We start from the raw sequence: 27,059 nt of genomic DNA on the forward strand, positions 1-27,059 counted from the left end.
CCGCTCTCATCCTCTCTCTCTCTCTCTCATTCTCTCTCTCAAATAAATAAATAAAATCTTTAAAAATAAAAAAAAGAAATAGATATATTGGCATATAACGTTGAATTAGTTTTGGGTGTACTCAATGTATTTTTCTATGACTATCCCACCAAATCATTGATAAATATGTCTTTGTTAATAACCTAAAAGTTCTGCCCTTAGGATGTTTTTAAGGACCACATGGTCAGGACCTTAGGTTAGGTGTCTGCCTTTGGCTCAGGTCATGATCCCAGGGTCCTGGGATTGAGTCCCACATCGGGCTCCCTGCTCAGCAGGGAGTCTGCTTCTCCCTCTCCCTCTGCCTGCCGCTCCCCCTGCTTGTGCATTCTCTCTCACTATCTCTCTCTGTCAAATAAATAAATAAAACCTATTAAAAAGAAAAAGGACTGCATTGTTGTTAATGTGTTTATTTCAGATCTTTTATAAATTGATAGCAGGTTTATATTTCTAAGCTTTCAAAAATGGATAAACCAAATTTTGTTATCACCCTTTAAGGATTAATTTATATATTATAATTATATATATCTACAATCCTTAAATATTTAAATAAATATTTAAATCACTTCTTGTTTTCCTTTATATACGGTTTAACTGCTTTAATATTAATCAGTTAACAAATATTTGTTTTTGTTTTTTTTTTAAAGATTTTATTTATTTATTTGACAGAGAGAGACACAGGAAGAGAGGGAACACAAGCAGGGGGAGTGGGAGAGGGAGAAGCAGGCTTCCCGCCGAGCAGGGAGCCCTACACGGGGCTTGATCCCAGGACCCAGGGATCATGACCTGAGCGGAAGGCAGACGCTTAACGACTGAGCCACCCAGGCACCCCAACAAATATTTGTTATATGGGCCCTTCTTCTGGACTCCAAAGAAAATTATCTCATACAGGTTTAGTAGAATACTTTAAGAACTTATTTGGTGTTTGTGTTTTACCATTATTGTTTTTGAATAATTCAAGTATTAGAAACTCATATAATAAAAAAACAGAAGAGGAATGGAAATCGATATTTCAGGCCCATGATCATAGAAACAGTGCCTATAAACCTGGTATAGTGGTTAGGGGTAGCCTCTGGAGCCACACTGCCCGGGTTTTATTCCTACCCCTAGCACTTCTTAGCTGCATAGTATTGGGTAAATGATTTAACTTCTATGTACCTCAGTTTCTTCATCTGTAAAATGGAAAGGATAAAAATTATAATGCACCTACCTCATGGAGTTATTGGTAGGATTAATTTAATACTATGTAAAGCACTTAGCACTTTGCCTCTGTAACAGGGAGCTCCTATCGACCAGACAGGCGAATGAGCTAGGCAGGTTGGGTATCTGTGGGAAGGCAAACTTCCTGTGCACACTGAGACCTATGGAGACTTGGATGGCCAGCATCTTCTTTAAAGAGGGCAGAAGGCAAAACAAATCCACTTCCAGCACTGATGTATAGAAGTGCAAGCACAGTGTATTAGGTTCTTGTGGTTGCTGCAACAAATTCCCACAAACTGGTGACTTTAAACAACAAAAACATTCTCCCACAATTCTGGAGGCCGGAAGTCACAAGTCAAAGTGTCAGCAAAGCTGTATTCTCTCCAAAGGCTCTAGGGGAGAATCTATTCATTGCCTCTTCCAACATTTGGAGGCTATTGGCATTCTTTGGCCTTTCTTGGCCTGAGACCAAGCATGTGACTCTTGGTTTCAGCTCAGGTTGTGATCTCGGGGTCCGGGATCTCAGGGTCATGAGATCAAGTCCCATGTCAAGCCCTGTGTCGAGTCCCACATCAGGCTGTGCACTCAGCACAGAGTCTGCTTGGGTTTCCCTCCCCCTCTCCCTCTGCCCACCCCCTCTAAAGTAAAAAAATGAATCTAAAAAAAAAAAAAAGGAAAAGAAAAGAAAAAAACATGAATAGGGTTAATCTATAGATTACAAACATGCACATATATCTTCAGATCTGCTACTTATAAAGGCATGAAGTAATTTAGAATGACACACATACACAGTATCATGGTTATCTCTGGGAGAACTGGATGGTTTGGAAGACATATCACTGTGTATCTTTTCCTATTAATTTTATGTTTTAACCATGTCAATGTGTTACACCTCTTCAAAAAATAAATTTAATCTACAACTCTTCTCCCATGTGTCATATATCTAATACCTGTTTCAGGACCCAAAATAATTAAACTTACATTTGTAGCTCATGGAGCCAATATAAAGTTTTTGCCATGGCTCTTCCATCATTAAAATGTGGTGTTGGGACCCCATACAAGTTAAATCTATGGAAACTTGATGGGTTATACTTTCGGTTCTTTGCTTCTCCTGTGAAAAAAAAAGAGGAAGCAACACAAATAACCTTATCTTGCCAGAAGCACATTATGCTCTCATTGACAATGAAAATGAGAGTGGGAACTAAATGGAATTGTAACAGTGCGAGGATTGCACAGATTTGGCTACCGAGGACAAGCATGCTCCCACATGAGCTGGGAGACTGGTAGGACATGATTCCTGTGTTAATACTTGGTAGGCAAGTAGGGAAATGATGTAGGAGAAAGACATATGGGGCGCCTGGGTGGCTCAGTTGGTTAAGCGACTGCCTTCGGCTCAGGTCATGATCCTGGAGTCCCGGGATCGAGTCCCACATCGGGCTCCCTGCTCAGCAGGGAGTCTGCTTCTCCCTCTGACCCTCTTCCCTCTCGTGCTCTCTATCTCTCATTCTCTCTCTCTCAAATAAATAAATAAAATCTTTAAAAAAAGGGAGAAAGACATATAAATGATGAATAATGCAGGCCCCATCAATGTTACAGAAATCCTGAAGATCAGGGGAGGTACTGCAATGCTTTGGGACACCAGCTGTCCCTTCCACTCTGCTAAGACCTGAGAGGCTGTTGTTTTGTACTTGCTCTCACCGAGATTTGGTGAGATCATCAGAACATTGCAACCCTCCCATTTCATTATAATCACTTATCTCATATTAGAAACTGAAGCCTGAGAATCCAAAGGGAGGTCTTTATACTTAAGATCTAATACTGTACTTTTTTGAAGTCATGATGTGGTATTAGTTTTCTATTTCTAGATAAGAAAAGTAAGACTAAAACTAGAGATCAACTAAAAGGTTAAGAAATGATGGAGACTGGGTGGCTGATGGGGCACCTGGGTGGCTCAGTCGTTAAGCGTCTGCCTTCGGCTCAGGTCATGATCCCAGGGTCCTGGGATCAAGCCCCGTGTAGGGCTCCCTGCTCGGCAGGAAGCCTGCTTCTCCCTCTCCCACTCCCCCTGCTTGTGTTCCCTCTCTCGCCGTCTCTCTCTGTGTCAAAAAAATAAATTAAAAAATTTAGAAAGAAAGAAATGATGGAGATTCAGCCTCACTAGTAACCCAAACAATGTAAATAAAAACAATAATGTAAAATCATAATTTGTCTTTCAGTTAAGTAAAAATAAAGAAGATTGGCAAAGCTCACTATTAAGGAGGATGTGGGGAAATGGAAATTCTAATATACTGTAGGTGTAAGGGCAAATTGGGGCAGCTATTCAGATGGATGGTTTGGCTCTAAGAGTAAATACTTCAAATGCTCATAAATTTAGGAATGTATTCTAAAAACATATATCACATTCACAAAGATATATAGGCAATGTATTTTGTAATACTAAAAAATACAATATAGATACTGACATGAAAAGGCAGCTAAGGTATTTCATTAAATGGGGGGAAAAGCAAATAGAAAAAAAGTATATATGGTGAGGAACAAAACACATGTATATACTCATATATGAACACACAAAGAAAGGCATCTATGAAAGTATCATCTGTGAAAGACTGGGAATTATGGGAGATTTTCTTTGTATTTTATAAAAGAAATACGTATTACTTGTAAGGACTAAAATTAAGTGTATTTAAAAGATGTTATATATTTATTGTTATTGAATGGTGCCCTTGACATATTATTTTAAATAAAAAACACTTAATGTATATAGCAGGTTCCCCAGAAGCATGGAGAATATTATCCCATTTAACTAAAGATAGCTTAATGCATGCAGGTTAGAAAGATGTTCAATATATCAACTATAGTTATCTCTGGTTAATGGGATTTCAATGTTACATTTACTTTCTCTTTATTTTTTTGAGATATGTATGTATGTATGTATGTATTGTGTATTTGTTTTAATATTTATTTAAGTAAACTCTACCCCCAATGTAGGGCTCGAACTATGACCCCAAGATCAAGAGTCACATGCTCTTCCAACTGAGCCAGACAGGCACCCTAAAGATCTTTTTTTAAGTAATTTCTGCACCCAATGTGGGGCTTGAACTTACATCCGTGAGATCAAGAGTTGCATGCTCTAATGACTGAACCAGCCAGACGCTCCCCCCCATTTTATTGAGATATTTAAATTATCTACAATTATTATATATTTTTATAATAAAAAATAAAGCTTGGGGTGCCTGGGTGGTTCAGATGGTTAAGCATCTGCCTTCATCCCAGGGTCCTGGGATAGAGTCCTGCATCGGCCTCCTTGCTCAGCGGGGAGCCTGCTTCTCCCTCTGCCTGCTGCTTTCCCTGCTTGTGCTCTCTCTCACAAATAAATAAATAAAATCTTTAAAAACAAATAAATAAAGCTACTTTCATTATGAGAAAAAATAAGGACAATATTAAAAAGATTGGATTCTGTGCCTTTTTTTTAAGATTTTATTTATTTATTTGAGAGAATGAGCACGAGAGGGGGAGGGTCAAAGGAAGAAGCAGACTCCCCACTGAGCAGGGAGCCTGATGCAGGATTCCAGCCCAATGCAGGACTTGATCCCAGGACTCTGAGATCATGACCTGAGCCGAAGGCAGACGCTTAACGACTGAGCCACCCAGGCACCCAATTCTGTGCCTTTTCAAGAGGCCACTGAGGCTTCCATAAAAATCAGCAAAGGAAGGTAATGTCAATCATTTTATAGTCCATTAGAGCTCTACTAAAAATAAAAAAAAAATCCACGCTCATTTTCCTCCAACTGCTAAATGCATATAAGATATCTAATTACAGGTTGTCTATGTGTATATATATAGTTTGAAAACAACTAAAAGGCATTGGATTTTATTGCACAATACATGCTAAACTTTTTCAAAAAACGAATAAAATATTTTCACGAGAGAGGGAGAGAGGGAAGGAGGAATAAGGGAAGGGAGGACTGGAGGGAGGCGAGAAAGAAAAGGAGGGAGAGAGCCAGGGAGGTAGACGGGGTACCAGTGACAGAGTAAGGGGAAGCAGCAGCAGTGTGAATGGGAGGGCAGAGATAATCTCAGGACTGGATGTGTTCAAGTAGAGGGGAAGCAGCAGAGAATGGCCATGAAAGAAGAGAATGACAGATTCCAGACAGTAGAGCAACGGGCATAGGAAACAGGCCCAGTTATGAGCAGAATTAGGAGGAAGAGCACAGAGAGGAACTATGGTGTGAGGGGATGGAGAGGCAGGAGAAAAAGTAAAGAAATAAGAGAAAGCAAGGATGAGAGGAACCTTGCGTTAGAGTAAAGGGCAAGTCTTGCTTCTAGCTAATGAGGATTGAGTTCATGAATCAATCATACACAATCCCCTGGCTTTCTCAGAACATACAACAGTGTCTAATTCCTGGTCTTCTATTACATCAAGATTCCACTTAGCATCAACACGTCAACAATTAAGTTGTATTTCACAGCACTGTAAACATCTAATGTCTTTTAGTTGTGCTAGAGAATAGTTCTAGCCATATGCTACATTAGACAAAATCGCATCATAATAATAGTAATTGAGCCCCGACTATGTTCCAGGCACTATGAAAGCATTTTGCAGGCACTCACCTAATCTTCATATTATTATCCCCATTTAAGAGATTAGACTAGATGATAAGATAAATAAAATATCCGAAGTGTAAAGACAGTAAATGAACAAGCAAGGATTTGAACCTATTCTATTTGATTCAAAAAATTGTGTACTGACCATTACCCAACCTTAGTACTTAGAATAATCCTAACATCTGAATAAGAGCAGTATTTTTTAGGCCCAAAACTAACATGTAACCTTTCTTAGATGTTTTTCCTTTTAATAATACATACATTTCTACGTCTTATATACAAAATCCCTAAGTATATGTGCTCCTAGCTATCAGGGTTTATGATCTTATGAATAATAAGTTATTATTTACTGATCACTTATTATATGCCAGGCATTTAACTTTATGCACATAATCTCCTTTATTCCTCTTCACAAATCCTCAGGCATATTTTACACAGGAAGACACTTACCCACATAATAATCATTGTGAGAAACAATATACAGATCATGTCCTTCCTTTCCTTCCTTAAATACTTCTTCGTAGGGTTTTGTTGGATTCACTACATCTCTAGCAGATGATTCTAAAGGAAGAATTAAAGAAATCAGTTTTAAGGTAACTTCCATCTATATAACATATTTTTTTTAATGTTATTTATTTATTTGAGAGAGAGAGAGTGAGAGATAGAGAGCACGAGAGGGAAGGGGGTCAGAGGGAGAAGCAGACTCCCTGCTGAGCAGGGAGCCCGATGCGGGACTCGATCCTGGGACTCCAGGATCATGACCTGAGCCGAAGGCAGCCGTCCAACCAACTGAGCCACCCAGGCGCCCTATGTAACATATTTAAATTGACTACAACAAATGACAAATGAGGTATGCCAATGACATAAACTACATGGGCACTCTGAGAGAACACAAATATTTAGCAAGAAAGAGGACACCACCTATGCGTTACTGTCCTAGGGACCCCCCTTGGCCTGGCTCACTCCCTAGAATTCTGAAGAATATCAGAACTCTATATTGGTTAACTATTTAGGTTGTCCTGAGCTGTATTCCAACCCTGTATAAATTTCTGATTCTGAGACGCTCAGGACAATTTTGATTTCAGTTTGCTCCAGACTTCCCAAGATGTTCTAAGTAACTCTGAATCACAAGTCAGTTTCAGAAACCCTGATGCCCTGTGAGGGTAGACTAGGTGACAGCTGTAGACTGCAGCATATACCCTAAGTCTGTTTTGATCTGAATATCCATCTTCAAAGTAGCCAAAATTGTCAGGGAAATCACTGGAATCAGGAAGAAATTCTTCCTACTGATCCCAAACCTAGAGCAATAAGATGTTTGTTTAATAGCTGCTTTCCCATGACTGGTGGGCCCCAGTTTTATATACAGTGAATTATTTTGTTTTTATTGTTTGTGTAACGATTTTTAAATATAATTCCATTCATAATTTCGTTCTTCTCTTCCTAACAACATAGATTCAGTGTTTTCTTTTGGACTTCTGCCAAGAATTGCAATCTGTAAACAAATAGTTAAGAATACCAGAAAGTAGGTCAACTCAAAATAATCCTGTAAAGCAGTACTTTATGTCTGACATATGAACTATTATACCTATGAATAGACAAATACATGTCTTGGAACATTCTTTCTATTATATATTTAAACGAGGTATACCTTGACAGAACTTTCATATTAAATTGTCTAATCCTAGATAGCAGTTATGATATAATTACTGCAATGCTGTAATACCATGTCTACATAAATACAATTTTAAAATCCTATTATAAAGTAAAAAGATACATCATCTGCTCTAAAATACATTTTTTCAAGTTTCAAACTTTAACTGATTTTAACTTTAGATCCGATATGATCACGTTGTAGACTTTGCAGATTTTGCATCCCAAGAGAGAGGCATAATTTATTTCCAGAGTGGGTGTTACTATGTTAAGGAACATAATCTAATGGCCCTTTTGGTGGAAAAAAAAAAAAAAAAGATAAGGTTCCTGAGGTAGAGCCTTAATGGGCGCAGAAAAACAAAGAGAACCAAATTTCTTTGCAGGATAAAGAAAAATGGAAGTTGAGGTCTCCTGCGGTAAGACCCCTGGAGAGAGAGAGGGTAAGAGACATGAAAAAGAGAGGAGGAGATAAATGTGAAGCAGGTGGAAGGAAAAGAAGGCTGGGGCTTCAGAAGAAATAGTGGCCTGTGACCAATTCCATTATAAGCTCTTGTTTGTTGGAAGATGCACTCTCCTCCCTACGTTCTGCTCTACAAAGCTGCCTGCCTTTGACATATGCAGGTAGACATTGTGGATCTGCACGGATGGAGTGCAGTACACAGCATTTGCCAAACTTACTTGTTCCGTGGTCCGCTTCATCAAGAGTTAAGAGTTATGAACACATCAGAAGTACTGATGGAAATAAAACACACAAATGCATGTCCAGGGAGAAGGGATTGAGGACTTCATAGCAGGCTCCAGTATCAACTTTCTTGAATCTCTCTCCTGTCTGTATACCATTCTCTACTATACTCACTGAATCTGCTTCCAAAAGCTGAATTTTTACTGCCTTGGTACACATAAACTCTAAGGATTCTGGGTCTGAGAGTCATTTTCTTGCCATGATCCCATCTTTCATTCTGAATCATCATTTACACCACCACCAAATGCCATGTCAACAAAATATTTATATTTAATCCCATTTTCTAAGAAGACATTTCTTTTCCTTTTTTTTTTTTTAGAAGACATTTCACCAACCAACTCCCCATCACTTTTTTATTACCTCTGATGACTGTTGTCCCAAATGTCGTATTGAGTAAATCCAGGCCTTTAGGTAATCCTGGCGTTTGATCATGAGATTTTCCTAGTGGTGCCCATTGATTGCTAAAATATACTGATTCCTTTTTATCTTTAATTTTCTGTTGAAATGTTGTTATAGGCTCTGGGTTGATCAATACCTTTGCCTAAAGAAATCATATAAAGCACAGATGTAACAACAACAACAAAAAAGCAAAAATCTGAAAACTGAAACTAATCAATAGCTGGAGAGAAGATAATATGATTGTGGAAAAACATTTCACTATCCTTGCCTTTGCTCATCTCTTCAAATGAACTGTCAGCATTGGAGCTATGAAGCTGAAACATTCCTACGTGAACCTTCACTGAGGCTCTGAGGTTTATAAGGAGAGAGCCCTGGTTACTTGACGCAGATTCTAGAAAAGTGGGAATGACAAGTAGAAGAACCACGTGATTGCCACCAGCTCTCTCCAGAGGTATAGATCAGGTCTTCAGAATCTAGATAGCCCAATCAACACAGGTAACATTCAGCCCACTCCCCCAGATTCTATACAAGCACTCTGCTGTGCCTTGAGGTGATATCACCCAGCCTTCATCCTTTTGGTTCTCTAACAAAGCCTGACAGCATCTCTCTTTACTCTGAGAAAATGAAGTGCAACTTGGTTTTTACTATGTGAGGTGAAAATATATAGACTGTGGCTCAGACCATTAATTTCTCTACAGTCTCTTGGCTGTTGCCGCTTGGATTTTTTTCACTACTCAAGAGTAAGAGTGGGAAGGAAATTGGAACTGATGATTTCATTAATACCTCATTCATGCATTTTCACCTTAGTAAGTTAATAATGCACAGGGAAAAAAGGAAAAGAAGTTACCGGTATCGAAATTTTAGATCTTATTCCATGTGTCAAATAAGGAGCAATTGGGGGATCATTTGCTCTGCCATAAAATACTCTTTCAGCTCCAGCAGGTGGATATCTATAGTTGAAAAATTTTTTTGCCTCAGGTGGAGTAATTAGCTACAGTGAGACAAGAAAATAGAATTATTAAGTACAGTTTTTAAAATATTAGCAGGATTAATCTATCCCAATCAGTGAACACCATTGCATGAGTGTAGTAAGTACATGGGGAACTACAGACCCAAATAATGAAACTTCCTAAAATGTGTTTTATAGAAATAAATGTCATATTTTAAAAGTTATATTTAGAAAACAACCAGGAAGTATCCAGGTTAGAAAGCATACCATACATGACTATTCTCTATAGAAATAAAAGGTATCTCCAATCGTTTTTGTAGAGCTAGAAATTGTAAGCCTGGAGTTTTCACTTCGTTGAACAAAATAAATAGAAGGCCTCAAAATACACTAAAGAATCAAAATTGACCACATTAAGTTTACACAACTCTCTTACGGAATGTCAAGAGTTGTCTATCTTAGGTTTACAAAAATGCATATTGATGGGGGCGGCAGATGTCAAAACATATGTCCAATTTTAAAATGTCACAATTAAACGTGAGCTGTTTTCTGAAAAAAATAAATAAATAAATGCATATTGAAAAGGCTCACCCTAGGAAGTTTTTCAGTCAAACACGTGGCAACTCTGTGTCCAATAGGAATAACTTTCCCTGCCTAAGGGGGAAAAAAAAACAAATAATTGGTCATTGTCAGGATAGAGAGGGAGCATTTTGAAGAATGGCATTTATTTCGAATTTGGCCTATGCTTCTAATGCTACAAAGTTACTTTCAATGATTTAACACAATTAAGGAAAAAAACCTAATACAGTAAATCTAAAATAATCCTGATTTATAATATAAGTAGTAAATGCTAAATATATATACCTTTTTTACAGTGTTAGCATTGTCAGTGATTCCATCCAGTTATGGGATCTCTGTGACATGCTGAGGGAGTCAACTTCCAGAAATAATTTAATATCAGTTGTACTATATCATCAGTACAATGGGAGTATGGCTGCATTCAAGCTAAATTCAAGATAAAGTGTTAAGTATTTCTGAGTATGTGTGTTGTATGTTTGCATATGGGTATATTTCCACCAACACCCTAACTTTTCACATATGAAAATATGTCACTTCTGGCCAAGCTCCTTCAGTGAATGGCCCCAATGCACTTGGCTTCCTTCACTTAATTCTAACTTGGGTCTTAGCTGTCCTTCCTTTGCCCAAGGCAAAGATTACAATTATTCCCAGGGATACACTTTTTATCTATTTCTCCTTTGTGATTTCAAGGCAGCTGATAGTTATTTCTGCAAAGCATAAGTTTCTTTTTTAAAAAATTTTCTTTTTGGGGGGGGCGTCTGGGTGGCTCAGTCATTAAGCATCTGCCTTCAGCTTGGGTCATGATTCCAGGGTCCTAGGATTGAGCCCCGCATCCGGCTCCCTGCTCTGTGGGAACCTGCTTCTCCCTCTCCCACTCCCCCTACTTGCGTTCCCTCTCTCGCTGTGTCTCTCTCTGTCAAATAAATAAATAAAATCTTTAAGAGAGCAGGAGCAGGGGAGCAGAGTTAGAGGGAGAAGGAGGCTCCCTGCCGAGCAGGGAGCCCAACAAAGGGCTCAATCCATATCTTATGGAATATTACTCAGCCACCAAAAAGAATGAAATCTTGCCATTTTCAACAACGTGGATAGAACTAGAGGGTATTATGCTAAGTGAAATAAGTCAGAGAAGGACAAATACCATATGATTTCAGTTATATGGAATTTAAGAAACAAAACAAATAAAAACATAGGGGAAGGGAAGGAAAGACAAAGTAAGATGAAAATTGAGAGGAAGGCAAACCATAAGAGATGCTGAACTGTAGGATACAAACTGAGGGTTGCTGAAGGGGAGGTGGGTGAGGGGAAGGGATAATTGGGTGATGGGCATTAATGAGGGCACTTGATGGAATGAGCAAGCACTGGGTATTACGTGCAACTGATGAATCACTAAATTCTACCCCTGAAACTAATAAAACAGTATATGTTAAGTAAATTGAATTTAAATAAAGAATTTTTTAAAACCCTGAGAGCCAAACAAAAAAATAAAATAGAGCACCTGGGTGACTCGGTTAAGCATCTGCCTTCGGCTTGGGTCATGATCCCAGGGTCCTGGGATTGAGTCCCGTGTCAGGGTCCCTGCTCCACAGGGAGTCTGCTTCTCCCTCTGCCCCTCCACCCAATCATACTCTCAATCTCTCTCTCAAATAAAAAAATAAAATCTTGAAATAAATAAAATAATTTAAAAATTAAAAACTGAGAGGGGAAAACAACCTTCCCATCATGAGTGTTCTTGGTCTTTGGAGGAGCATGGAGGAATCAGGATGAAGAAAGGCAGTGAGACTGACAGTTGGGTGGATGGGTGAATGTGTAGATGCTGGCAGGTGTACAGATAGATTAAATAAATGGATGGCCTGGATAAAAATACAGACACATGAGGTGGCTGGGTGGCACAGTCAATTAAGTGTCCAACTCTTGGTTTGGGCTCAGGTGATGATCTCAGGGTCAGGAAATCAAGCCCCATGTTGGGCTCTGCACTCAGCTCAGAGTCAGCTTAAGGTTCTCTCTTCCTCTTCCTTTGCTCCTCCCCACACCCTGTGCGCACTCTCTCTCTCTAAAATAAATAAATAAATCTTTTAAAAATATATAAATAGACACCTGGATATAGATGGGGTTGTGAAAGATTTATATTATGTTAAGTGTTGAGTGCAGAATTCCTCTTAGGGAGAGAACCATCAAGGTTTAAGAAAGTATCCTGATAACATCTCTGGGTATAAAAAAGGAAACCCACAGACATGATTAGAGAGAGAATTTAATTGTTTTGCTAAAAAACAGGAAAAAATATGAACTATTGATGGGCTAGACTAAGGAAGGAAGGATTAGAGGACACAATAGATAACACTGAGGAGAAGGTGGGAGGAGGAAAAGATCTTGCAGAAAGTGAGATGCCAGGTGGCACAAGACAAGAAATCAGCCAATGAGAAGCAGTCTAGCTTTAATGCCAAATCTTAAGTAAATTTTACTCACACTGTTATGGAACCTGGACTGATGACCCAACGGAAGAACCAAGCAACACTCAGAGATCTTAGAGGATAGGAGGTTTATTTACTCCGGCGGGCTTAGAGGACAGTGGTCTCCAAAGGTCTGAGCCCCGAGCACAAACAAAGGGGGCAATTTATACACTTCTACTTCCACATACTTGGCACTTTTGGTGCATGCTTGAAGCAGGGCAGGAAGAAGAACCCGGATGAGCCCCGGGGCAAGGACTGGGACTCTCTCACTGGCTTGGTTGGCCATCTTAGGACACAGATTTTCCTTAGTTTAGAGGGCATCATTTTCATCTTAGAAGCGATAGGAGGGGGCCAACGAGGGGGGTGAACCAAGGATAACATTGTCAGAGGGTATCCCACCAAGTTGTCTGCTGGAGTGATTCCCACCAGCGATGTACTCATTCTCCATATGAGTGGGGCGTCACTCCCAGGGAGGACTGAAAGATCAGCTAAAAGACTGACAAGCGTGCATGATTGATCGTGCCAGGTGATGCAGATGTATACACCTTGATCACAAGCCAGAAAAGTGTTGTTAGGCACACAGACCTGACTGTGGCCCATGACGGGAAAGGAAGAGTTGCCACACAGCAGTACCAGAGCCAGAAAGGGATAATCTGTGGTCCCCGGTGCCGAGGTGGGAGGTGACACAGTAGACTGGTTGAGGTGACACCTAGGTATTGGACAGGACTGGGCTTCCTACAGATCCAGCAGTCAGGCACTAGGGGTGGATTTGAGCAGTTAAGCGCTTGGTGGGAGGCATCAATCATACTAACACTTGCGCTATAGATGCTTGCTGTGTGTGGATGGGGGACCCAGGGATATGCCAAGGCGAGTTATTTTCTGTTGACTCTGAGGGTTGACTGCAAGGCTTGGGGTGAACATGAACTTAATCATAAACTTGGCCATAGGGTCGGTCCCTATAGTGATACTGGTCCAAAAGGAGAGTGATTCCTGTGGCCCACGATGAGGCACTGGGTTCTAGGACTGAGAGAGTGAGCGGTATACAGTGATTGTTAGGGCAAGAGGATGGGGTGGCGCTGTGTGACAAGGAAATCTGGATGTCACTGCACTGTTTGAGGTGCCACCACCCATTGACCATTGTTTCATTCCCAGCCAAGTTGCCACCCAGGACTCGCATCCCCAGGCTTGTGAGCAGAGCCGGGGGCAGGGGTTTGGCTGTTGAGGTGTAGGGCCCCTACAGATGTAGATAACTACCAGCCAGTAAACTCAGTGAGGGCCATGGTAGAAACACCATCTACAAGGTTCCCAGGAGGTATCAAGAAGCTGGCATCCAACAAAACGGAGGTCAACCTTTGGTGTGTGCCCATTCCAGGTGGAAGAAGTCAGTGGGGGCACTGGTGTGGGATTGAGGGGGATAAGCTGGAAAGTCCATTTGCCAGTAATGGTGATATGAGAGTTTGCCCCCCTTGCCTGGCCAGGCAAGCTAGAGGCAGTGAGGAGGAACAGCATACCAGGTAGCAGAAGACCAGGACTGACTGGGGCCAGGAAAACCATGGTTGAAATGCACTCAGGAGTAGACAGCAGAGGGCCAGTAAAAGTGGGATCTATGACCTTAGGTAGAGGGAGCCATCATGGCTAACCTGTTAGCAGATGAAACCTGTGGACATGTAAATGCACTAATACACCCTAGGGACACACGAGAAGCAATGACAATAGTAAGCCTCTGGGGGAAAGTCCTGGCATCATCCACCATCCCTTTTCAGTCAGGGTGTCCCCCTCAGCCATGGCCCATTCCTTTTCCTTTTTAGTGTAACTGGGCAGAGGGACTTCTTCTAGGGGTGTAAGGGCCATGGTGAGGGAAGGAGCTCTGTCTATGTCTTCACTGGCTGCAGTCTTGGCTGCCTCATCTACCAGATGATTTCCCCGCACTATGGGGTCATCTCCTTTCTGGTGTCCCTTACAGTGCAGGATTGCTACTTCCTTTGGAAGCCAGATGGCTTCGAGGATTCTCAGTATCTCCTCCTTGTTCTTGATAGCTTTTCCTGCGGTGGTTAGGAGGCCCCTTTCCTTGTAGATGGCTCCATGTATATGTACAGTAGCAAAGGCGTACGGAGAATCAGTATAGATGTTGACTTGCTTGCCTCCACCAAGGGTGAGGGCTCAGACTAAGGCATATAATTCAGCCCACTGAGCGGGCCATCCAGCTGGTAATGCCGTAGCTTCTAGGACTTCAGTGGTTGTGGTTACAGCATAACCTGCTTTCCGGGCACCCTCTTGCAGGTACTGTTACAAGGATGACCTGTGGGTTTTCGCAGAGGAGCCCTTGGTATTGTGCTAGCCGAAAGTTGGAAAGGAAGCGTGTCCCTGTGCGTTCATGAGGGACACAACTGCATGAGGGATCTTGACGTTAAGTTCTTGCCCCCGGGTAAGTTTGTCTGCCTCCTTGATGAGTAGGACTGTGGCTGCCAGTGCCCTGAGGCACGGTGGCCATCCCATTGCCAAGGGGTCCGGCTTCTTTGACAGGTAAGCAACTGGCCGTTGCCAGGGTCCAACAGTCTGGGTGAGTACCCTGAGCGCTATTTTTTCCTTTTCATGCTCAAAGAGATTGAAGGGTTTTTCTACATCTGGCAGGCCCAGGGCTGGAGCCTGCCCCCGGGCAGTCTTTATCTCTGTGAAAGCGGTTTCTGCTTCCTCAGTCCAGGCAGGGGTTTCTCGATCTGGTCCCCCTAAGAGATCATAAAGGGGTCTTGCTATTGCCGAGAACCCAGGGATCCAGATGCGGCAGAATCCCACAGCGCCCAAGAAATCTCGTAGGCCCCTTTTTGTCTGGGGCTGTGGCAGGAAGATGGTGACCCTTTTCCTCTCCGGCCCTAGTTCTCTCTTCCCTTGGGTGAGGAGGAAACCAAGGTATCAAACCTGTTGTTGGCAGATTTGTGCCTTCTTCCCTGAGACTCGGTATCCTGAGTCTGACAGGATATAGGTGGGCCTTTGTGCCTTTTGTGCAGTCTTTTTGTGTCACTGGTGAGGAGGAGGTCATCTACATACTGGAAGAGGGTGCATCATGTGGCCTCTCTTGGGAAGCTGGCAAGGTCCGCAGCCAGTGCTTCCCCAAAGAGGGTTGGTGAGTTTTTAAACCCCTGCGGGAGGCTTGTCCAAGTCAATTGCTTCTGGCATCCTGTATCAGGTTCGGTCCATTCAAAAGCAAACAGTGGCTGGCTCTGGGGAGGTGAGCAGAGGCAGAAGAAGGCATCCCTCAAATCTAGGCAAGTGAACGATCTGGCTGACCCTGGGATTTGGCTGAGGAGGGTGTATGGCTTCGGGACCACTGGGTGCAGAGAGATGGTCACCTTGTTGATGGCCCGCAGGTCTTGAACTGGTCAGTATCCCCCTCCTGGCTTCTTGACTGGCAAGAGTGGCAATCAGGCAGATAAAGGAATTCATGTTGGACCTTGTGGCCCCTGAATTCACACTAGCGAGCCTAGCAAAGGGCTGTTGTATTGTCCACGTCTTGGTGGCTCCAAGGATGGTTGCAGTCCTTTTGCTGAAAGGGGCCACTGGGGAGGTGGTAACAGAGTGCTCGGCCCCAGTATCAACCATAAAAGTCACTGGTTGGGGCACCTGGGTGTCTCAGTCTTTGGGCGTCTGCCTTCAGCTCAGGTCATGGTCCCAGGGTCTTGGAATCGAGCCCCACATCGGGCTCCTCTGCTCAGCGGGGAGTCTGCTTCTCCCTCTCCCACTCCCCCTGCTTGTGTTCCCTCTCTCGCTCATGTCTCTATCTGTCAAATAAATAAACAAAAAGTTAAAACAAAAAGTCACTGGTTAGCCCCCCACCTTAATTCTGACCATGGGCTCATGGGGGCCAAGTAGGAAAGAGCCCGATCCCCCTCAGTCGGAGTCCATTCCCACAAGGCCTATGAGGTCTTCCTCTTGGGGTTCTTCCTTGTAGTGGCTGGGCTTTTGAGCCTTTCCCCATTTGGAACACTCGTTTTTCCAATGCCCTTTCTCTTTACAGTAGGCACATTGATCCCTTGCCAAGGGTGTTCTGGGCTTCCCCCCTTTCGGTGGTTGGGGTCTCCCCGTCTTTGTGTTGTCCTTTTCTTTCAGGGTGGTGGCGAGGAGGCTGACTTTCTTTTTAATCTTTTTGTTGGCTTCCTGTTCGGCTGCGACCTCCTTGTTCATGTAGACCTTATTGGCAATCTCTATTAGCTGGGTGATGTTCATCCCGGCAAAAGCCTCTAGTTTCTGAAGGTTTTTTTTTTCTGATGTCTGGGGCGGCCTGAGCCATGAAGGAGGTGTTTACCATTTGTTAGCTTTCCTGTGCCTTGGGGTCAAATGGATTTTGTATCCTGTAGGCTTCACATAGTCTTTCGTAGTAGTCCTTGGGAGACTCCGCTGGTTGTTGAGTTACCGAGGATACCTTAGTCATGTTCATAGGTTTCTTAGCTCCTGCCCGGATTCCCCAAAGGAGGGCCTCCTGATACCGGCGGATGTGGGCCTGTCCCTCGGTTGTGGTGAAGTCCTATGCTGGGCACACTTCAGGTGCGGCTATATTAGCCCAGGCAGCAGGGTCGATGACTCCCGCTGGTGCATGCTCTTCCAGGTACTGCCATGCACCTTTCATTATTTTCTTCCTTTCCTCTTGTGTTAAACAGGGTGCAGAGTAACTGTTGGCAGTCTTCCCAGGTTGTCCTATGAGTCTGGAAGAAGGATTCTATGAGGTCTACCATGGCCTGTGGTTTCTCAGAGTAGGATGGGATGTTGTTTCCAGTTGAGGAGGTCAGTGGTGGAAAAGGGCTGATAATACATCATGGAATGGCCGGGTTAGACTGTCCCATCTTCATTGTGCCTCTTGGGTTCCCATGTCTCTCATACTGGCATTTGGAGGACACTTGCGCCCAGCCTGGGGCACAACCTGGTTGTGGTCCTGGAGAAAGTGGATCCTTTGGGCCTGGGGGTGCTGGTGGATCCTCTGGGCCTAGGAGCACCTGTGAAACTGATGCCAGTGGAGTGTCTGGAGCTGAAGAGCCAGGTGTAGATGGTCTTGCGGGTATGTATGGTGGGGGCAGTATTAGTTCATCCTTGGGATCTCTGGCTAGGATTTGTGGAGACTGGGACTTTTGCTGATTTTCTTTAGGTCGCTTGGATGAGGCAGTTAAGACCCTGGCCTGTCCCTGCCTATTGCAAGCCAATCGCACCCAGGGCGGAAGGGTCTGAGCAATTCCTAGCCAGGAGTCAATGTACGGAAACTGGTCAAGGTGTCCTGGTTCTCCTGTTACAACTCACCATACCCAAAGAATCGTTGGGACATCCAATGTCCCTTCTGATGGCCACCTGACATCAAAGGTGGGCCATTCCAATTCAGATAGGGTTCTCAACTTGCCAGGGTTTGTCCTGACTCCATAGTCTCCCAAAAACCCCTTCTTGAAATTTTTGATCATGGTCTCTAGAACCTTAGGTTTACTCTGCCCTGACCCCATGGTGATGTCCCCATGTGTGGTGGTGCCGAGACAGACAAGTGGTGCCAAGACACCTCCTCCTGAGGTGAGGAGACCAATCAGATGCCTGTCTGGCCATGTCCTGAAGGAGTTTGGGTGAGTCTTAGCCATAGCAGTCTCAGCGTTGTGACTTATGATCAGAAATGATGCTGATGCCACCATAGACAGTATGCCATTCACCACGGAATCGCAGACGGGACCACTCAGACTCCATAGGCTCCTGAGGACCTTAAGGGTGCCTGCCCACGGAGTCACAGAATCAGTCTGCTTGAGCAAGTCAGGTCAGACTGCACATTCACTCACACATTCACACTCCAGAAGTTATTACATTCCTTCCCTGGGAATCCCTACCTGTGAGACCTCTAAGAGGCCTCTGGGATGTGATCAGGCTCCCCTTCCACCCCAATGGGGGTGGGCCTGTCTGGGTCCTAGAGCCCCAGGCCTTCCTGGAATCTGACATCGGGACCAGGTCCTCACCTGCCAAGTCTCCTTGAGTCCGGCGGGAACAGCGGAGCACAACCTCTGTCACTGCCCCACCGTTGCCCTAAACTGGTGGCAACAATGGGTCAGTGCGGTTGGGTTTCCCGGTCAGGGAACCAAATGTTACGGAACCTGGACTGGATCACCCAATGGAAGAACCAAGCGGCACTTGAAGATCTTGGAGGATAGGAGGTTTATTTAACACCAGCTGCTCAGAGGAGAGTGGTCTCCAAAGGTCTGAGCCCCGAGCACAAACAAAGGGGGCTATTTATACACTTCTACTTCCACATACTTGGCACTTTTGGCACACACGCAAAGCGGGGCAGGGAGAAGAACCCGGATGAGCCCCGGGGCAAGGACTGGGACTCTCTCGCTGGCTTGGTCGGCCATCTTAGGACACAGATTTTATTTAGCAATACAACTACATTATGTGAAAAACACCTTGTGTAAAAAAGGAAAGGGACTGTGTTGTAAATTGGGCTAAAGCAGAGTACAGAAAAGGGAGGAGAGATACAGGTGATTTTTAAATCAGCTAAAAATTGTAAGAAATCTCAGAGATATCAAGGATCATAAAGTCTCTCCTGCTATTCCTGTTATGGGAGCTCCAGGCATTCTTTTAAATATCGAAAGGAAATTGGCCTCATTAGGCTGAAGAACATGGGAATACTCAGGCAGCTGCTTATGTGGGTGATAGAGATAGAAGGAAGAATGGATTAATTGATGGATCAATCAGTCCATGGCCTGATAGATAATTTGGCCCTCATCGACTTCCCTTCCAAGTGTTTGACAGTAGATAGTCTAGGTTTTCATCACTGTAAACATTTTTTGGACATAAATGCCCTTGGTATTCCTCATAGAGTTGCCCACATGAAAAGCAATTTGACTACAAATCAGTAGCTGTGAGTAGGTTGATGTCCTCATGCCATTTGACTGGGGACACAGAAATGGAAGCCATTATATCTGATTTCTATCTACAGTGTCATAATTATGTCTGACAACTCTCCCTCACCCCACCTCAGTCATGTCTTTTTACTTCAGTTGTTCTCAAGGATACCTGTTCACCGATTTGAGGTATGAAGGGTAGCAGAATAAGGATTATTGTGAGCTGATTATTCTAAGAAACAGCAGATGAGAAAGAAGTGCTGAAAATAGGAGTAGAAGTTACCCTTCATATTTACATTTTACAAAGGAAAGCATTTGTAAAGGTGTCTCCCTCTCTGTACTAGGAAGAAAAAGATGATTCTAAGTCTCCAGTCTTATCAATGGAGAAGCAATGACTTAAATCTGCATAACAAACTTTACCCTTAGGGCGCCTGGGTGGCTCGGTTGGGTTAGGCGACTGCCTTCTGCTCGGGTCATGATCCTGGAGTCCCGGGATCGAGTCCCACATCGGGCTCCCTGCTTGGCGGGGAGTCAGCTTCTCCCTCTGACCCTCTTCCCTCTCGTGCTATCTCCCATTCTCTCTCTCTCAAGTAAATAAATAAAATCTTTAAAAAAAAAAAACAAACTTTACCCTTATTTACCATGTTTTTCCTGGCAACCTCCCATAACTGACTTCCCTTTGCCCCAACATCTTTCTTTTGTCTTTAACTTAAGATGCTAATTAAGGAGGTGGCTTGGGCCATCTTGGGCAGTATATCCCACGTATGCATGAAGTATATATATTTAAAAACTTCTGTTTGTTTTTCTCTAGCTCGTCTGTCTTTTATGACAAAGGGTCTCAGCCACGAACTAGGAAGGGTAGAGAGAAAATTATTTTTCCTCCCCTATAGTTCCTCCACTGAGCCCCCCACACAAATATGTTTTTTTCTTCATAGCCTACACTTTGAATCTGGCTATTCCAAACATACTCTCCAAGTTTGGTGAAAATTTGTTGTGTCATTTTTCCTATGGTCCACTAAGAGGCAAACAATGAAATTGTGTTTTATTTATATAGACATAAATTAAACACACTATTATAATAGGCAGATAGTTAAATAAATTATGGTATTTTCAAATGATATACTATTATAGAATCATTTAAAATGATGTACATAAATAATTTTGAATAGTATAAAAATGTTCATGACATAATGGGAATTAAAACAAAGATGTAAATTTGCATCATACAAATACACAGAATCACATCTCTGTATGCAGCAGTACACACAGAACACAGAGACAAAAAGTTGCTGGTTGTGATTCTACTTGAGAGGTGAGATTACAAGTAACTTATTTTCTTCTTTGTACTGTTCTCAATATCTTATTACCATGTATTGCTCTTTTATAAAGCAAAAGAAAGCAATAAAAGGTTACCAAAAAGTCTATAATCAACATCAACTAGAAGAAAAACAGCAAGAGCACTAGAAACTAAAAATGGTAAGTACATCCAGACCCAAGACAGAGTTTAGGAGCAGCTTTCATGGCCACCTTGAGTTCTACTTCTGAACTCTAAAAGGTAGCCTAGGGTGATCCTAATGACCTCCCTAACCTGAGAAGGAGAACAATGATCTTCCTGGAGACTTTCTGTTGCCACAGGGGGTATCAGGATCCAGCCAAGAAATGCAAACAAACATTAAATGTAACCCTATCCCCTAACAAGCCATAAAACACACTCTCTAGTACTGTGAACTCCTAGCAGGGACCTCTTCTTGCACCACCAGGGAGGGGTAGAGCTCCTTAGCACTGTTTCCCAAACTTTAGTCCCATGAACACTTACTGTCAATGGATATATTTTTTAAAATTCTGCTGGCAAAAACTTGGGAAATGTTGGATTACTGATGTACATTTTAAATCTCAAAAGGAAGAATCATTTAGTGATTTCCCGTTATTTTGACCTTGGAGGTTTTATTTATCTGTGACACTAAACTAACTTGCATGAAAAGCCATACAGGAAACCCCAGCTAGAGTTTCATTTTTCTCAGTGTTTCTACTACTGACCTCATTTATAAAAATTAAAGTCATATTTTCCAAGGTTGGCAAAGAAAAATCTCCATATAGGTAAGTCAATGGGTTTTTGATAACATAAATCTTGTCCTCTTTCTCTTAAAGATTTCTTTCCAACACCTCTCTCTCAACCACAGATTGATTTTAGAAGAAAAGGTGCTGCACCCTTAATTCTTGGGTTGAAACTTACATTAATGCCCCACAGTATAACTAAGGCCAGCCTGGAATAAACACTTTAATAATTACTAGTAGATTTTTCTTTTTTTTTAAAGCTTTTTTTTTCTTTTTTTTTTTGAAGATTTTATTTATTCATTTGACAGAGAGAGACACAGCGAGAGAGGGAGCACAAGCAGGGGGAGTGGGAGAGGGAGAAGCAGGCTTCCCGCCGAGCAGGGAGCCCGATGTAGGGCTCAATCCCAGGACCCAGGGATCATGACTTGAGCCAAAGGCAGACACCCAACGACTGAGCCACCCAGGTGCCCTACTAGTATATTTTTCTAAGGAGAGAGAGAGAGGAAGATAAAGTCTCAAACCCAGGGAAAAAAAATGAAAACAAACTGTTTTACCAAATATATTCATCTACATCTTTGGGGTTCCTGCAGCAAGGACTCCCTACCTGATTTATCACTCACCTCCATAGAGTATTGTTTTGGCACCTATCACCAAGAAGGATAAGCCCATGCACCCCCAAGTTCAAGTCAAACATTTATACATGATACAGATACAGGAAGGATGCCATCTTGTCTGGTTCAAAAGCATTAGAAGAATGAATGCCTGTTGTTATTTTCTTTCTTTCTCTTTTTCCAAATTAACTTTTGTCTAAGTAATACATGTCCTTTGTTCGAAAATCAAAGTGTTGTAATAAAAAACAGCATTTCCCTGCCCCGTTTGTACCTAGTCCTACCTTCTAGAGCCAACTGTCTTCTATACTTTCAGCCATTTCTTCTGATATTTATTTTCATATTTCTAAACCCTTATACTGCATATACTGATTACTTTTAGACGATATTGCTACCCCTTTATGGTGAAGAAGGTTGTAGCTCTCTTACACCGTCACTACTTGCCCTCTCTCATCCTCAATATGGGTACATCACACTTTCTGATAAAGCCATTGGTGTTTATGTTATCATAACTGTTCACTGTCGAACCAAGAAGGTATATTATATACCATATTATATTATACCATGTTATGTTATATTAGTTTTTCCTAATCGTTGCCTTTGCATTTGCTTTGTTTTTTAATGTGTCTACTTCTAAATTTTTCCAAATGCTCCAACTGATATGTCAAATTTCTAGAGTGTTTTTGTTTGTTTTTAATAAACTCTCTCCTATAACCCTTCCTCCCCCTGCTTTAATCTTAGCTGGTTGGTTTTAGGTCTGGTGCAGAGCTCTTGTCCTAGGAATTTTTCCTTTGCCATTCTTCAGAGCTAGATTGCCCATTCCCTAACTCCCAACTATTCCTCCTTTGGGCTTATACCCCCATTTCACTGAAGTAAATTCTTTAGTCATTTCCCAAGAAAGAATGCATAAAAAGCCAACTTCTGATTCTTTGCATCTATTAAAAACAAAACAACAGGCTCAAAATGGAGCCACTTCTGCTTAGCCCCATGTCCAAGTCAGCAAACTAGGACTTGATGCCTAACCTAATTGCAGTCTCAGCCATTCCCAGGAATGGAATTTTAAATCAACCAGTCTGGAATTTCCTGATCAACTCTACTGAGGTCATCTGCTTGATAGACCCCACCATTTCCCAAAGAAAGGTGACCTTACCTGTAATAATCCTGTCTCTTTATTAATGACTTCCTTGTCCCTACCCCCTTCTGCTGATAAAAACCTTCCATTTTGTACAGCTCCTCGGAGCTCTCTTCCACTTAGTAAAGGGATTAATAATCCCTTTATTATCGAAATTAATAATTTCGATAATCATGGATTATCGAAAAAAGCCCATTAGATCTTCAAATTTACTGAGCTGAATTTTTTTTAACAGATTCTTGAAAATATCTTTATCCTATCCTTATATTTGGTTAATAGTCTGGCTAGGTATAAAATACAAAGTAGCAAAAAATTTTCTCAATTTTGAAGGATTATGCCAATGTCCCTTAAAAGGTGGTCTGGGGGGGCGCCTGGGTGGCTCAGTTGGTTAAGCGACTGCCTTCGGCTCAGGTCATGATCCTGGAGTCCCGGGATCGAGTCCCACATCGGGCTCCCTGCTCAGTGGGGAGTCTGCTTCTCCCTCTGACCCTCTTCCCTCTCGTGCTCTCTAGCTCTCATTCTCTCTCTCTCAAATAAATAAATAAATAAAAATCTTAAAAAAAAAAAAAAAAAGAGGTGGTCTGGGGGGCACCTGGGTGGTTTGGTCAATTGTGTCTGCCTTCGGCTCAGAATCAAGTCATGATCCCGGGGTCCTGGGATCAAGCCCCGGGTCAGGCTCTCTGCTCAACGGGGAGCCTGCTTCTCCCTCTCCCTCTGCCTGCCGCTCTGCCTGCTTGCTCTCTCTGTCAAATAAATAAAATTAAAAAAAAAAAAAGGTGGCCTGGGGCACCGACCTGGCTGTTAGTAGAGCATGCAACTCTTAATCTTGGGATTGTGAGTTCAAGGCCCACAGTGGGCAAAGAGATTACTTAAAAAAAAAAAAATTAAAAAAAGGTGGTCTTGCTATTTAGAAGTCTAACGCAGTTCTGAATTTTGTTCCATTATATGTGACTTTTTTCCCCTTTGGAAGTATTTAGAATCATCTCTATACCCCTAGTTTTCAGAAATTTCACAGTGATCCATGATATGGGTCTTCTTTCCTTCATTTGGAATTAACTCCTTACAATCTTGATTTGTATCCTAAATTCAAAGAAATTTTGCTGTATTTCTTTGAAAATTTTCTCTACTTCATTTAATCTATTCTCTCTTTCTGGACTACTTTTAATCAAATGTATCTGAATATTTCTAATCTTTGTTTTAATGTCTGGGAAATGTCTTTGACTTCATCTTCCTGATTTCATTGAATTTTTAGACTATATTTAGTTCTGAAAAGTTCTGTCTTTTTAAAAGTTGTCATCTTGTTTTATGGATGCAACATCTTTTATCTCTCAAGTAACCTTTTCTGTTTACATTTTCCTCTGTTGCCTCTGTGTTTGTGTGTTTACTGTTAGCTTGTTTTGGCCCTTTGCTTTCAAGCTGGAGTCGGATCATTATGTTAAAAAAGTTATGCACTACAAAGATGATTAGTAGCTCGGTGTGTGTGTTGCAGGACTTGTTGAATCTTGGGTTTTCCTATAAGGTGATCAGATGATGAGGCAGCCTTTATTTTGGTGGAATCCCCAGTATCACTTTTTTTCCTCTAGACTATTCAGAATTTCCAGAGAATAGTAATAATGGTAATAATAGTTCACAATTATAGAGTACATAGCAATGTGCTGGACATTGTTCTAAGTGTTTTATATGTATTAATTCATTTAGTACTCAGTGATTTCCACAAAGTAGGTGTTACCACCATCTCCGTTGTGAGCAGAATGAGGCACAGCGAGGTTGAGTGGCTTAATTATACTGCTTAATATACTGGCAGACCCAAGCAGGCTGGCTTTCAAATCTCTACTCTTACTCATGATCCTCCACTGCTTCTATTCATGGCCTGCTCGTGAGAGGGCTGGATTTCTTCCTACTGCTGGCCCTCCAGGGGTCTATTGGGAGAGGAAGCTAGGGAAACCGCATTACAGAAAGTACAGTTTTACTTATTAATGTCCCATTTTCAGCATGGAACTATACCCCTTACTTATCTTGGCCTTGGCATCTTTGACTATAAAAACTGCTTTGGGAAAATAAATCCACAGATTTGGTGGAAGGGAGTATCTGCTGGTGCAGAGAGGTAGGGAGTCAGGGTAGCATAGGATGGAAGAGTGGAACTAGAAACCCAACTGTGCTGAATATGAACTTTCAACTAATCTTTTGATTTTCAGATCCAAGCTTTGCTATGCTTTCTTTCAAGGGCTGAGCTTCTCGGGGATTATTCCAGGCAAACTAGATCATATATGGTGGAAATTACTACCTGATTTCCCTCAAGTTTCATTTTCTTGGGGCGCCTGGGTGGCTCAGTTGGTTAAGCGACTGCCTTCGGCTCAGGTCACGATCCTAGAGTCCCAGGATCAAGTCCCACATTGGGCTCCCTGCTCAGAGGGGAGTCTGCTTCTCCCTCTGACCCTCCCCGCTCTCATGCTCTCTCTCTCATTTTCTCTCTCTCTCAAATAAATAAAATCTTTAAAAAAAAAATCCATTTTCTTCTGTGCTACAAAATCATTTGCCATGTCTCCATTTCCTCTTTTCTAAAGTTTATTGAAATTTCTTAACTGTTGTCTCTCTTCTCTATTTCACTTTTCCTTATGGTTTACTATCTTTTAAAAAAAAACTTTAACAGGCATCAAAAATCAGAAAATTAGCATTGATATAATATTAGTATCTAATTTAAGGACACCACTTAAATGCCACCAGTTGCTCCAATATTGTCTTTTATAACAAAAGGAACAAACCCAAGATCACAGTGTGATTGTTTGGTTCCTCTGAGCGGCAGATACCATGCATAGACATATAAGAGATTTATTAGGGAAAAGTCCTGTGAAAGATAACGGGGGAGGAGTGAGTAGGGAGAAATTTCAGAGTCTGGCTCATTGGAGTCTGCTTAGGATTCTCTCTCCTCCTCTCCCTCTGTCCCTCTCCCAGCTCACACACTCATGAACACACACACTCACTCTTTCTCTTTTTCTCTCTCAAATAAATAAATAAATAAATAAATAAATAAATAAATAAATAAATAATAAAATCTTGAAGAAGAAGAAGAGAGGAGGAGGAAGAGCTTCAGACTACCTCACACTTCTGAGAAAATTTTGGCCAGGCCAATGAGACTATGTTTCCCATTAAAGAAATCCTGTTGGGTGAAAAGAGTCCAGTCCTAGGATCCTTGCCATGCTCAATCACTGGGAGCATCAGTGCCGCAATAGCTTCGTGGAGGCAGCAGGAGGAGGAGGCTATCAGTTGCCATGCTCCCCACAGCAGGTCCTCTTGAAGGGAACATATGAGCCAGGCACCTCCATAGCCACCACACCTGCATAGCATTTAGTTGTCATGTCTCTTTTGTCTCCGTCAGTTAGGAACAGCTCCTAATACTTCCTTGTCTTTCATGACCCTGACATTTTTTAAAGACAGGCCAGTTATTTTATAAAATGTCTCTCACTTTAGGTTACTAGTGTTTTCTTATGATTAAAGTTACACATTTTTGTCAGGGATATCACAGAAACAATGCTGTGTTCTTCTGTCAGGGAGGACACACTGTTAATCTGTCCTATTCCTGATAATGTTAACTTAAGTCACTAAATGAAGGTGATGTCTGCTAGGTTTCTCTTCTGTAAAGTTATTTTTCCTTTATAATTAATTATTCTATGTAAGTATCTAGTTCCTCACCAAACTTTCACCTACTGTTTATTTTTTTTTTAAGATTTTATTTATTTATTTGACAGAGAGAGACACAGCAAGAGAGGGAACACAAGCAGGGGGAGTGGGAGAGGGAGAAGCAG

At 42.0% G+C, this 27,059-nt stretch overlaps 1 protein-coding gene across 2 annotated transcripts in view; it reads right to left on the bottom strand.

Moving 5' to 3' along the window:
- EFHB (EF-hand domain family member B) overlaps nucleotides 1–27,059 on the bottom strand; it is a 60,935-nt gene that overhangs the window by 25,410 nt on the left and 8,466 nt on the right. For both annotated transcript variants that reach the window (XM_025882851.2, XM_073900726.1), the window contains exons 2-6: nucleotides 10,170–10,232; nucleotides 9,480–9,623; nucleotides 8,594–8,774; nucleotides 6,292–6,402; nucleotides 2,218–2,347 (exon numbers count right to left, since the gene is read on the bottom strand). In XM_025882851.2, coding sequence (XP_025738636.1) covers nucleotides 2,218–2,347; nucleotides 6,292–6,402; nucleotides 8,594–8,774; nucleotides 9,480–9,623; nucleotides 10,170–10,232 — 629 coding nt within the window. The remainder of the gene's footprint in view (nucleotides 1–2,217; nucleotides 2,348–6,291; nucleotides 6,403–8,593; nucleotides 8,775–9,479; nucleotides 9,624–10,169; nucleotides 10,233–27,059) is intronic.

Source organism: Callorhinus ursinus, unplaced genomic scaffold (assembly GCF_003265705.2).
Source record: "Callorhinus ursinus isolate GAN/ISIS: 27379988/994484 unplaced genomic scaffold, GSC_fseal_2.0 scaffold1, whole genome shotgun sequence".
Taxonomy (NCBI): Eukaryota; Metazoa; Chordata; class Mammalia; order Carnivora; family Otariidae; genus Callorhinus; species Callorhinus ursinus.